Raw genomic sequence first — 13,039 nt, forward strand, 5'->3', positions numbered from 1 at the left:
AAACAAATTAAAGGTTTTTAAGGTCAGAAAAACAAGATGACGACAAAGTTTTGTCACCATTAATATCTTGTTTTTGTCGTTTTTCCCTTATAGAAAACCAAATCACGAACAATGACGAATGAAAAACATACATCAGGCCATGTTCCTGAATGGTTCTTCCTATACAGATTTTCTTTAAAAGATAAAAAGGATCAACTACTAAAACCCTCTGTCTACACAATTGAAATATTAGTAAATATATCTTAAAAAGAAGATCCACAATTTAAAGTAGTGCATCGTATTCACATATCAAAAACAAAATTAGCGCGTATGTATCCTGATGTTGACCCTACATGTGATAAATGTCATGACATGTCCTTTAGATAACTTTTGGACATCGATCTTCCATGCTTTATCAGAAATCCTTCCTCATCGAATTGAACCCAATCCCTTGACTGGCATTTTTGGCATTGCTCCAGATTTGAATTTACCTAAAGTTATGCTCAACTTTCTGGCTTTTGCCTCTTTACTAGCCCGACGATCTATTTCACTCAAGTGGAAGGACCCAGCTCCTCCTTCCTATTCACACTGGCTCAGAGACACGATATCCTGCATGAGAAGATTAGATACACTATTCGGGGATCAGAGAACAAATTCTAGTGTACTTTTTTATGATTATTTAATTATTTGTATTTCACCCTTTATTTGTTTTCTCATTTATGTATTCTATTTCTTTCTAAGCATGGTCGTTAGTCATTTTTTATTTCTATTACATCTATTTTCAAGTTTACTGTATGTCAGTGGCTGTATACGTGTGTCCATGTTCGGATGTTTGGACAGGGGGTTGTGTTGTGTCATGGGTGGATGTTGTACAAAAAATTTAAAATGTTTTTTTTTACCTGTAGCCTACAATGATTGTCTTATACATATTCTGTCATCAATAAAAAGACCATTGAAAGAAAAAGAAGATCCAGAAACCTTTATAAAAAAATAAACCCATCTTTTCTTCTCCAATGTGAAAATCCTGATAATTGAAAGAGCAACAACCTAAATGTCAGTGATCAGGGCCGTTGTATAGGGGAGAAAGGTGATGATAATTCTAGGGGCCCAGCGCCCAGTGGGGCCCATAAAAAACCCCAGTAGTCTAATCTTTGTATGACTGATTTATTCTAATACTGTAAAACACTGTAAAAACTCAACATCTTTCCAAGAATATTTGTCTTATTTCTTGTCCAAATGTCTAATTTCTAGTCAAAACTAATCTCTTTACACTTAAAATAAGACTCATTACCTAAAAATTAACTTGTTTTTAGATCATTTTCACTTAAATTCACAATAAATAGAAAAATCTGCCAGTGAAAGTAAGTTTTTTGTGCTTGTAATAAGGAAGAAAAACTTGCTCCACTATCAGATTTTTTCTACTTATTCCAAGTGAAAATCTGCTTGAAAGAAGTAAAAAGTGTCTAAAAACAAGCTACTTTTAATATGATGAGTCTTATTTTAAGTATAATGAGATTTGTTTTGACTAGAAATTACATTTTGACTAGAAATAAGACAAATATTCTTGCTAAGATACTTGAGTTTTTCAAAACAAAGAAGGCTAAATAAAAAACGATAATACATACGTAGTCTAGGGGGAAAAAAGGAAAAGTTAGGGGCAGGGGCCCCCTTTAGTATTCTTTAAGGGGGCCCAGAATTCCTAGTAACGGCCCTGTCAGTGATATCCTACAGCTGCTGCCAGTTTCCACCTGGTCCACGAGTGTTGCTGCCTTTGGCTTCACTGACAATCCATCTTCTAAAGAAAAACAATACTATATCATCAATCTTATTATACAATTAGCCAAATGGCACATTCATAAATGTCGTTACACTAATCAAAATCCACTTTTTCTTATTTTTGAAAATGAAGCCAAACAATACATTAAGTCTATTAAAAAATCCATCAACATGAAAGCTATAAAGACTTTGAATTTATGTACACTATATAATGTTTTTGTATGAAAGCTTGTCTCTGCATTGTCTGTATTGAAAAAAAAAAAACGAGTGTTGCTGCCAAGATGGCGGTTGCGGTTTTGTTTTTTTCTTTCTTCTTTTTCCAATTTTCTATTTGTGGATCGTGAGTCACCTCCCATTACGTCTGGGTTTTCTTTACCTGTTGTTGACGTCTTGTGAAACTGATGAGTCAGTTACAGTCACACCTGCCCGTGAGCAAGATGACGTCGGGATGAACCTTTATTCCCTCACTCCCACTCCCACACACACACTCACACACTGCAAAAACTCAAAATCTTTCCTAGAATATTTGTCTTATTTCTTGTCAAAATGTCTCATTTCTAGTCAAAACTATTCTCTTCCCACTTAAAATGACTTGTTTTAAGAAAGTTTTCACTTGTTTCAAACAAATTTTCACTTGAAATAAGTAGAAAAATCTGCCAGTGAAAGCAAGTTTTTTGTGCTCATAATAAGGAAGAAAAACTTGCTCCACTGTCAGATTTTTCTACTTATTTCAAATAAAAAAAATGCTTGAAAGAAGTAAAAAGTGTAAAAAAAAAAAAACACAAGCTTTTATGTGATTTTAAGTACTATAATGAGATTTGTTTTGACTAGAAATGAGACATTTTGACAAGAAATAAGACAAATATTCTTGGTAAGATTTAGAGTTTTTGCAGTGCAGGTAGAGCTGGAGGAGGCCACGCCCCCCTCCCAGGTGAATCCACCGCCACCACGAAGCCACACAGAGAGCAGCGCGCGCACAGGTAGCAAATCTTCATCCACTCCAACTGAAAAAACAAAACAGGTGAGATACTGAGCTTTTTTATTTATTTTTTTATTTGGGACGATGATGTGAGGCGGACTGTCTCCTATGTTGGACATTAGTTCACAGTGCGGTTTGGTGGCGCAGCGGCTCTAAAGAGGCTAAACAACACGCCCTAGGTTTGTTTAAGATGCTTTGTTCGGCGTTGCCTTTGGGTGGTGTCGGAAAACCTTTTGATTACCCAACGTGGAGGTAAATACCTGAGAAACATGACTGACAGGTAGAGCGCACATGGGTGGATGAGATGAAAAGGCGAAGAGGGTGGAAGCAGCTTGAACAGTGTATTTCCTACAGGTTCATTAATATTACATGTGTTTCCTGTTTTGGTTTTTCCAAGTTTCAGTCATTCCTGTAAGAATTTGATCTAGATCTAGTAGCCTAAAATCTGGTCAATGATAAAATAATGAAACTATTTTATCCTTCAAAATGAAATAAAATCTCACAAATGGCTTATGCATGGTAAAATTGATATATAGGTAGCCTACATTTGCAGACATTGTATGAAAAATATGTAAAATAATAGGCCTACTCATATAAACCTAATTCCTTTTTCAAAGTAGAGTAAATGCAGGTGTTAAATACAAACAATGGTGCAAAGCATTAATGAAGACATTGGGTAAATCTTATCACCATAGATTATAAATTTCAGGCAATGACAATGGCCCTAAATCAAAATATAAGTAGACTAAACAATGATTTAAAAAAGAAGTGCAAACTGCATATTTTCAATTATCAATTTAAATGTTAAAAAAAAGTGTTTATTAAATTTGATAGCCTACTCCAATATGAAAGTAACATTAGTGTAGCAGGTATTTTGTTGAAATATTTCTTTCAATATTTCTATGTTAGCCTATCTATTGTACAAACATGTGTAGTCTCTGGCAGCTGTGTTTAGGCTACATTCAATCCAAATGTAAATTTGTAATATATTTATAAATGTGGAACGTCTTTATACCACTTAAATATAAATACATACAACCATCACAACTTATAGAAAAAACAACAACAAGACTGCACATGAGAGCGAGTTGACTGGAGAGCTGTGATTTCCGAGGTTTTGGGGGAGCTCCTGAAGGCCTCACGGCTGCAGATGTTGTGGGTGTGGTGACGTTTTAAAAACTCCGGGGAATGTGTTGTTAGCAGAGAGGGAGCAGCGGACTGAGCGTCCAAACCCCCGGTAGGTGAAACCCGCCGGTCCGCTGTGACTGGGGCTCGGTTTGTGTGTCTGTTTATCGGAGTTTATAGTTGTTTTATCAGAGTTTATTATTGTGTGTTTTGTTTTTGTATCATCATCATCATCATCATCATCATCGACCGTCCGTGTTCGGCTGAGACTCGGCTGCAGGTTCAGAGCTTTTCCAAATGTCTCAGAGTGTGTGTGGCATTCAAGTCCTCCTGTAAATCTGACTCTTCCATGAACACAACCAGGGCCGGCTCTAGGATTTTGGTGGCCGTAAACAAGATTTTTGTTTGTGGCCCTGCACTCTAAGCGCAAACACCAAATCACTGGTTAAAACTGAATACAGACGTGTTCATGCCCTCTGAGGTTTGAGGCCATTTTCTCGACTTTTACATATTTTCTTAAATTGATCGATACTTGCAGATGTAACAATACTCAAGTGTTTTATGTCTAAATATTAGAACCTCCGCTGTAAGCACACTGAGGCCACTGTAGAAAGAAATAATTTACGGTCTGCTTTTTGAAAAAAAAATTCAAATCCCTTGTGAAAACACTCCTTCAGTCATGAGAATGAACTGTTTTGGTGCTTGAAATAGGATATGAATACAGTAATAGAAAACAAGTCTAAAATGAAATTTTGTAAGATTGCTTTTTGAGCACAAATGTTGTCATTAAGCCGTTCTATTTTCACCAAATGTCTCAAATGTGAGATAAAAGAAGCTGAATATTGACTTCACATTACATATAAAGCTCATAGCTGCACGTGCAGACCTCAGGATGTTTAAATGACTTGATGAACCCCGGTACCTTTCTGATCATGTGGCCCCCCACCTAACGGCTGTGGCCCTAAACAACCGCATAGAGGGTTTATGCCAGGGACCGGCCCTGAACAGAAGTGTAAACAGTAGCAGGTTACTGGGTCTAGTTTCTACTGGACACTGCAGTTTTTACTATGCTGCACAGAAACTGCAGGGGACTGTGTCTCTTCACTGTTAAACTGCATGTACTGTTGCATTTACTGTATTGTATTTTATTTTATTTCTTGCATCTGTCAGACTGATGAGTTTAAAGACGCATGTGACATTAGCAACAATTATCAATCATTTTTAAAGCAAAGATATCAAACATTTGATATCATTTTTATATAATATTCACAAATTTGGTGATTTATTTTCTTGTCTCAAGGTTGTTAGTTGTAAAGTTAAAATGATAACATGAACATACATAATATAAACTGGAGGTCATAAATGTACATGGAGAAATACAGTATGTGTCAGAGTTAATTGGTCGTGTTCATGCAGTTAAGAGTGATAATGCTAATCCTACTGAGCCAGTGATTTGGGGCCTTTATTCTAATTTCATGTTGAATGATGTTAGTTGTTAGTTAATACGGTTAAAATAATGATAATAATTTTTTTTTAAAGTGCAAAATATTCCCCTAAACCTCAAATAACACATTCAGATATCTTAAATCTTGGATATGGAGTTATTCTGTTTTACTATAATAGAAGACTGGACTTTAATTAAGATGATGATAAATAAATAATTGATCAGTAACAGGAGCGAGGAGGTTTGGCGTTAGTGTCAGTGTTTATGGTTTACTTTCAATTAACTGACCAATGAAAAGTTAAGATCAAGATCAAATATAGTATATAAATATAGTGTGTTCGTATAACATTTCATATGCAAAAGTTGACATTTATGTATTTGTCAGTTAATGACGACCACTTGCAGACACACTTCTCTTTGTCATAGCAGGAAGAACTGGGAGCAAACAGTGATCACACTGGCCGCGCTTTTTTGTTTTGCACCTTTGATTTCCCTTTTACATATGGAAATGTGTTGTGAAAAAACTTCCTGGTACCTGAACGCCTCACTGGAGCAAAGTGGCCACACACACACACACACACACACACACACACAAAAACTTTTTATTTTTTATTTTTTGAATTTTTTTTAATATTGTGCAATGTGCATTTGTCAACCTTTTTTACATACAGAGAGTACAGGTTTTGAAAAGGGTTATAAGGGTATAAAGTTCACTTTATAATGGAGTATGTTAATTTATAGGCTCCTACAGTATTTGTGTGCAGATAAATGTTAAAAATGCAGACTAAAAACCGAGAGAATCGGCAATGTCGTAGAATCACAATTTAAATCGAATCGCCATCTAAAAAATCGTAGAAGAATCAAATCGGGAGAAAAGCATATTGTCCCAGCCCTACTCATTTACATGCAGGTTTATTTCTGTATTTTACTAGTTTACTAAAACACTCTGACAGTCCACAGCACACACTTTTCTTCCCAGCATGCAGTGCACAAAGGGAATTGGAGGAACCGCTCACAGCTGTAAAATATATGAAACAGATGTTGGCCAGACAAGAGAGTTTAAATCTTTATGAAAAAGGACACAGCATATATGACTTCATGTGAATCTTCTATTTAAATAAAAACAAAACAATATACGATCTCACTCGTTCCTTTTTAATTTTCATGTAAAACACAAGTTTCCCCGTCTCTTTGCCTTTGAACAGTTCAATGCTTACTCTGTAATATTAGTATTTAACTGGGATTTTCCACATAATTAACTTCAGTTGTTCTTAATGTCATTATTTATGCTCCAGTGTGATCGATCGTTCTGAACAGTTTCATGTGTGTGTCGTTTGAACAGGCAGGATGGAGGCGTGTATGGTGAAGCCAGAAGTCAAGAAGAAACCGAAGCCGGTGAGAACATTAAGAGCTGGAATAATAATGATAATAATGATAATAACTTGTAAAATATCCCACACACAATGCTGCACAATGTTTCCACACTTCACACACTCAGGTTTCACTGTGTCCTCTTTTTGTTTTCTCGTCTATTTTCAGCCCAAACCTCCTCCTAAACCTGCGGAGGTAAACTCACACCTCTGATGAAGTTAAAATGTGTTAATGATACCATTAGATTAGATAACAGTGACATAACAATATGAGAATAAAACTCCAGGATGTTGCTGCTGATGTTTTTAAAGTAAATGGTGAATTATCTTTTACAGAGGAGGAGAAATGAGGCAGAGAGACCAGAGGGAGCGACTCCCGTGGTTCCTCCACGACCTTCAGACTCTGTGAGTCCAACGTGAAGAGTCTGATCTGTATTCACATCCTCTCCTCATGAATCCCAGACTTTACAGCCAAAGTCCTTACAGGCATACAATACAATATACAACGTCTGTGGTTCAGCCTCCTCTGAACAGAACAGATGTGTTTAATACCAACCTGAAACATCTGGTAACATTTAAGTCGGTCTCTTTCCGTCTGGGCTGTAACCGCTCCACTTTTTCCACTCACTCAGAAAGCAAATATTGATTCCTACCGACCTCTGTTGTTACTGTGACTCTGGCAGCGTCAGTATAGAGATATTTGATTAGATTAAATCAAATCAAATCAACTTTATTTATATGGCACTTTTCATACAATGTAACACAAAGTGCCTCACAGAGGATCAAAACAAAACAAAACAAAACAATACAAAACACCATGAAAACCCCAAACCTCCCACCCCCACAAATATACACACAGATACACAATTACATACACACTCACGCACATGCATAGACATACGGACATACATACCCACACACACAAACATACACACACCCACACATATACCGGTGTGGTAGGCCCCCAGGAGGAAACACTGGAAAATCGAGGGGTTAAAACAGTAAAATAAGATAAAAGGTATAGAAGCTCAAACTGAAGGAATAAAACAATAGAATGTATAAAATAGACCATAAATAATGACTAAAACATTGAAATAAAACAATAAAATAATAAAACAGGATAAACTAAACTAAAAATTAATATAAAAATAGAATAATAATAAAAAATGTAAGAATAGGGATGAGCTTAAAAATTATAAAGAGTTAAGCGAGTCAGTTAAAAGCCTGATTAAAAAGATGTGTCTTGAACCGCTTTTTAAAAACATCAACAGTCTCTGCGGCCCTGAGGTTCTCTAGCAGGCTGTTCCACCTCCCTGTGTGTTCTAGTTCTAACTTGTGGTATTGTTAAAAGGCCAGCTACGGAGGACCTCAGGGTCCGCGAGGGTTGATAGGGTAAAAGTAATGCAGATAAAGAAGAAGGCCCAAGACCATTAAGACACTTAAAAACTAGTAAAAGAACCTTAAAATCGATCCTGAAGCGCACGGGGAGCCAATGCAGCGATTTTAAAACAGGTGTAATATGCTCCCGCCCTCTGGTCCTCGTCAGCACGCGTGTGGCTGAGTTCTGTAATAACTGTAAATTGTACATGCTCTTTTTAGGAAGACCAGAGAGCAGGGCATTACAATAATCTAAACGACAAGAGATAAAAGCATGCATCAGCACTTCCGTACTGGCCTGAGAGATTAGATGATTTGCACATTATATATACTATATATAAAATGATACAGAGTTTAAACTTTGTATAGAAGAGGTTGAAGCCATAAAAGGCTCATAAAGACCCTCCCCTATATAAACAACAGTGGTCGTCTAAATTGATCCTATAAAAAAAGAAGCAATTCACACACAAAATGAAAGAAAGTGCTACAAGTCTTTGCTAAATAATGGTCTTTGCAGATGTTTCCTAAACGATGATGATGTAATCACTTCAAAATGTATTTTGGTGAAACGGTGAAACACTGGAAGTACAAGCTGCATCTGCTCCTTTAACTTCATCACTCAGTTTTATGACATTATTTACAAAAATCAAAGAGGAAATCAGGAGAATCGGACACTTTAACAGATTTAATTTGCAGAGATTCAACTGATTTTTCTTTTTTTTTCTCTTTCTCCTCCAGGAGCTGAATCACACACAGTACAGGACGAAACGACCTGCTGCAACAAACAATGAGGTATTTACTGGACTGAATAACCTTTATTTAAGTTTTATTAAATACTGTATAGATCATCTGAGACAAGACAAGAGTGTGTGTTGTGTGTTTAGGAGCATAATTAAGTGATTTAATTATTTCATGCCTGGGTTTTCTTCTCTTTTTTTCTACACCTGGTGGATTATTGTGTATTGTCTCGCTCCTTCCTCTCTGTCAGGCCGATGGAAACTTAACACAAAGGGAAACAAAAGAGAAATCGTTGGACACTCCTGTGGTTCCTCCCAGACCCACAGAACAGGTACAACACCCTGTGATGCGTTCAGGGGTCAGCTCCGCTTACACACACACACACACACACACACACACATTTCTGAGCCTTAAAGGGATACGCCAACATATTTTTTTCGTGTGTCTTGCCTCACTCCTGAGTCCATGACAAGCAGATAGATACCATCCTTTCGACTGTGCGTGCAGTAACAAGGGAGATAGAGCCGAATCGCCGTAATTAGCTTAGCTCAAACACTGGAAGTGTATGGGTAGTGTTAGCCTGCCTCCTACCTAAAGTCATCAGAGAAACTCTTCAGCAACTCTAAACGGATCGATCTTGGTCTCAGAGCTGACAAAACTCTCCGGTAAGGCATCTTGAGCGGTCAAATGCCGGTAACGGGACCAGATCAGTCAAAACGGAGGGTTCAAACAAAGACGGTTTATTTTGGTTCAAGCTAGCTACATCGAGGGTAGGTTAGCTTCCTATTTCAAAGTAAAAGCACAAATTCTATCGTCATGGTTTTCTGTATGTAAAGGGGAAACGGGTGTTTTATTTTGTGAAAGTAACCGGAAGTGCGTTGGTCACAACGGCTAGCTTGAGTAGCGCCGAATTCGTCCGAACAAAATTGTAAAACAGCTGGTATTTAGACAAATTAAAGGTGCAATATGTAAGAATGTGGCCAAAAACAGTTACTGCAGTCAAATTCAAAACACAATGATCTGGTTTTTTCTCCCAGCCGTAGCAGCAGCTCAGTGGAAGCAGATCGGAGGCTGAAACGCCACTGACGCCGCCGACTGGGAGAGAGGGCTAGGTGGCACAACATGTAAACACTAAATTCAAAACATAAACATGATTTGCAGTCTGCAAAAAAAGATTTTTAATGCGAATACTCTGGCTGTACTATTGTTGTTGGTGAGTTCATCATGTTATATGAACATTATTCCTGAGTCTCTGTGACATATTAGGAGGATTTTACGGCCAGTTGCTTTAGATTTCTTACATACTGTACCTTTAACGACACACTGCTGATCTAAACGGCTACTTTCTCTCCTAAAAATGTTTGAAATGTTGATAGAGTGATATATTTACAGAGTTTAGAGCTAAAATTAAATCAGTTTCTGACTGTGGGTAGGAGGCAGGCTAACACTACCGCTAAGCTAATTACGTGCGATACGGCTCTATCTCCCTTGTTACTGCACGCACAGTCGAAAGGACGGTGTCTATCTGCTGGTCATGGACTCTGGAGTGAGGCAAGACACGAACAAAAATGTTGGTGTATCACTTTAAATCTACATATTAGAGTTTCCTACATAAGTGAGTTTTGTTTGTTTCCTGCTGGGAAATTGAACTTGAAGTGCGTCGGCTTCGACCCTCAGTCGCTGTGAGAAGAGTTTACAGTAAAGAACCGACCTGAGCTACTGCAGCTCTCATGTTTCCCTGCTGCTCTGATCAGCTGTCGTTGTTTTTCACACAGGAGCTGAACGCCACGGCCAGATACAGCCAGCGCAGGAGGCCGCAGACTGAGAACACACAAGTACGCAAACACACACGCACATACACACACACACACACACACACACACATAACATAATACCTATTTTTTTTTTTATCCCTGTGCATCGTGTCACTGTCCTTCCTCTTCCTCCTCAGAGCTCCAGAGACAACGACCAGCCAGGAGCTGCAGAAGATGAACTGGACTTCAAACAGGTAGAAGAAGCTCCAGTTTCCACCTTTTAACCACACAAACAATACAATATATCTTCCTCTAATCTGAGAGGAGTTACAAACATTGACACCTTTAAACGTAGGCTAAAAACCCATCTTTTTAATCTGGCTTTTATGCTATAGTCTCACAGTGATTTTATTCTATTTTACAGTTTTATACTCTTTCTTATTGTTATCTTTCTCCTATTTCTATCCTGCATTTTATTCTATTCTGTTTTATAAAATTGTATTGTTGTTAAAAGTTGTTATTTTTTTCTTGTTGTTTTTAATCTTCGTGCATTAGTCTCCTTGCTTTTCTTGTTTTACCTCCTATATATATATATATATATATATTTGTTCAGTCAAAATGTAAAGCACTTTGAACGACATCTATTTGCTTTGAAAGGTCCTATATAAATAAAATTTGATTGATTGATTGATAACAATTTGCATTTGTTACTTCGTTGCAGAATAACCCCTCGGTCCTGACCGGACTGTTTCGGCGGAGCCAGAAAGAGAAACCACCGACCTTCACTGTGAGAGAAACACACCTGCATGTTTCATCTTGTAAAGCTCCTATCGTATTCAGTAAGATGGGAGGTTAAGAAAACAAAGAAACACTACACTTCCCATAATGCACCTCTCTGTCTGAACCTCCCTGCCTGATGAATTACACATGTGTTTCCACCTGTGATCCACAGACAGGAAGATCGTCTCAAAGCTCAAACAGAGATTAGAAAAATAGACGTAATGTGTGACACTCTGTGATTGTGTGTCTGTACTTTGACCCACAGCAACAACACAACAACAACAACAACATCTATGTTCATGCACACACTGATAAACATCTGCTGTTATAAGCAGTTAAACAGACACTGCACAGACCGCGGTGCTTTATTATGTTAAACTTTATCACAAGACACACAATACAAAAACAGACAACACAATACATGAATACTTCTAATAAATTATGATGAAAGCTAAAAGTTCATATTTAATAACATTCAAAAAATAGACATTTCTAAAAGGATAGACAGTCTACACATCAATCTGTACATACATTATTAAATACAGCTCTGGAAAAAATTGAGACCACTTCAAAATGATCAGTTCCTCTGGTTTTACTATTCATAGCTATGTGTTTGAGTAAAATGAACACTTTTTGTTTCATTCTATAACCTACTGACAAAATTTCTCCCAAATTGGAAATAAAAATATTGTAATTTAGAGCATTTATTTGCAGAAAATGGCAACAGGTCAAAATAACAAAAGAAGTTCTGGTGTTTTCAGACCTTGTAATGCAAAGAAAACAAGTTCATATTCATTTTAAAACAACACAACACTACTTTTTCAATTTAGGAAGAGTTTAGAAATCGAAATTGGTGGAATAATCCCAATTTTTAATCGCAGCAGCGTTTTTTTAACATTTATTTATAATCTTTCTTCCTCATTAAATATGACTTGGTTCAGGTGATCAGCTAAGTAGAGTGAGGTGCTTGTGTTGGAGTTCAACAGACACTGAATCGATGGCTGCTACATGTAGAGAAGCTGGTTTATTAAGAACTTTTTGGAGTAGTGGTCTCTTTATTTTTTACAGAGCTGTATGTTATATGTGTTTTGACAATAAGATGCAGGTAAATGTCAGAATTTAAGTACAAGAAATCAGTAATGATGAGGATTAAATGTGTTTATATAAAGAGATGTTTAGAGGCTGACTCAGCTGAACTGGTTTCTGGAGGCAAACAGGTGTGTGTGGGAAACGCCAGCGTGTGTGTGTGTGTCAGGTGTAGGTGTGTCTGCTGATGTCAGGCGTTCACATCAGCACCTCAAGTGAAAGGACAAGATGAGATGATTAATACAATGACACACACACACACAGAGCAGAACAGTGTGTGTGTGAGTTTATTTTCTGTTGTTAAGTCTCAGTTTGTTTGATTTTCTCAGAGTTACGTGTTTGACGACGGCGACCGAGAGGAAAAAACTGGCGACGCCCCGATCCAACAACCTGCTGGCAGCAAACCGGTGAGAAAGAGTGTGTGTGTGTGTGTGTTTATATACTGTATATGTGTGTGTGTGTGTGTGTGTGTGTGTGTGTGTGTGTTGGATGTTACCAGCTGGTTTGTGACATGTGACTGTGGTCGACAGGGCGGTCTGAAGGGCGTCATGAAAGGTTTGCAGTTAAAGTCGTCACCAAAGGTACGAAGCTGCTGCTTCACTGTTGTCATGGTGACGGCTTCTTCTTCTTT

The 13,039-nt window shown here is 37.5% G+C and overlaps 1 protein-coding gene across 1 annotated transcript in view; it reads left to right on the plus strand.

Annotated features, from left to right (window-relative positions):
• The first annotated feature begins 6,650 nt into the window (after positions 1-6,650).
• The window catches only part of LOC146970207 (uncharacterized), a 40,129-nt gene continuing 33,740 nt past the window's right edge, over positions 6,651-13,039 (plus strand). The window contains exons 1-10 of the mRNA XM_085805905.1: positions 6,651-6,698; positions 6,843-6,869; positions 7,010-7,078; positions 8,789-8,842; positions 9,039-9,119; positions 10,564-10,623; positions 10,740-10,796; positions 11,264-11,329; positions 12,738-12,815; positions 12,939-12,989. Coding sequence (XP_085662031.1) covers positions 6,651-6,698; positions 6,843-6,869; positions 7,010-7,078; positions 8,789-8,842; positions 9,039-9,119; positions 10,564-10,623; positions 10,740-10,796; positions 11,264-11,329; positions 12,738-12,815; positions 12,939-12,989 — 591 coding nt within the window. The remainder of the gene's footprint in view (positions 6,699-6,842; positions 6,870-7,009; positions 7,079-8,788; positions 8,843-9,038; positions 9,120-10,563; positions 10,624-10,739; positions 10,797-11,263; positions 11,330-12,737; positions 12,816-12,938; positions 12,990-13,039) is intronic.

The sequence above is a fragment of the Trachurus japonicus genome, chromosome 17 (genome assembly GCF_045865225.1).
Source record: "Trachurus japonicus isolate A0001 chromosome 17, Traja_1.0".
Lineage (NCBI taxonomy): Eukaryota > Metazoa > Chordata > Actinopteri > Carangiformes > Carangidae > Trachurus > Trachurus japonicus.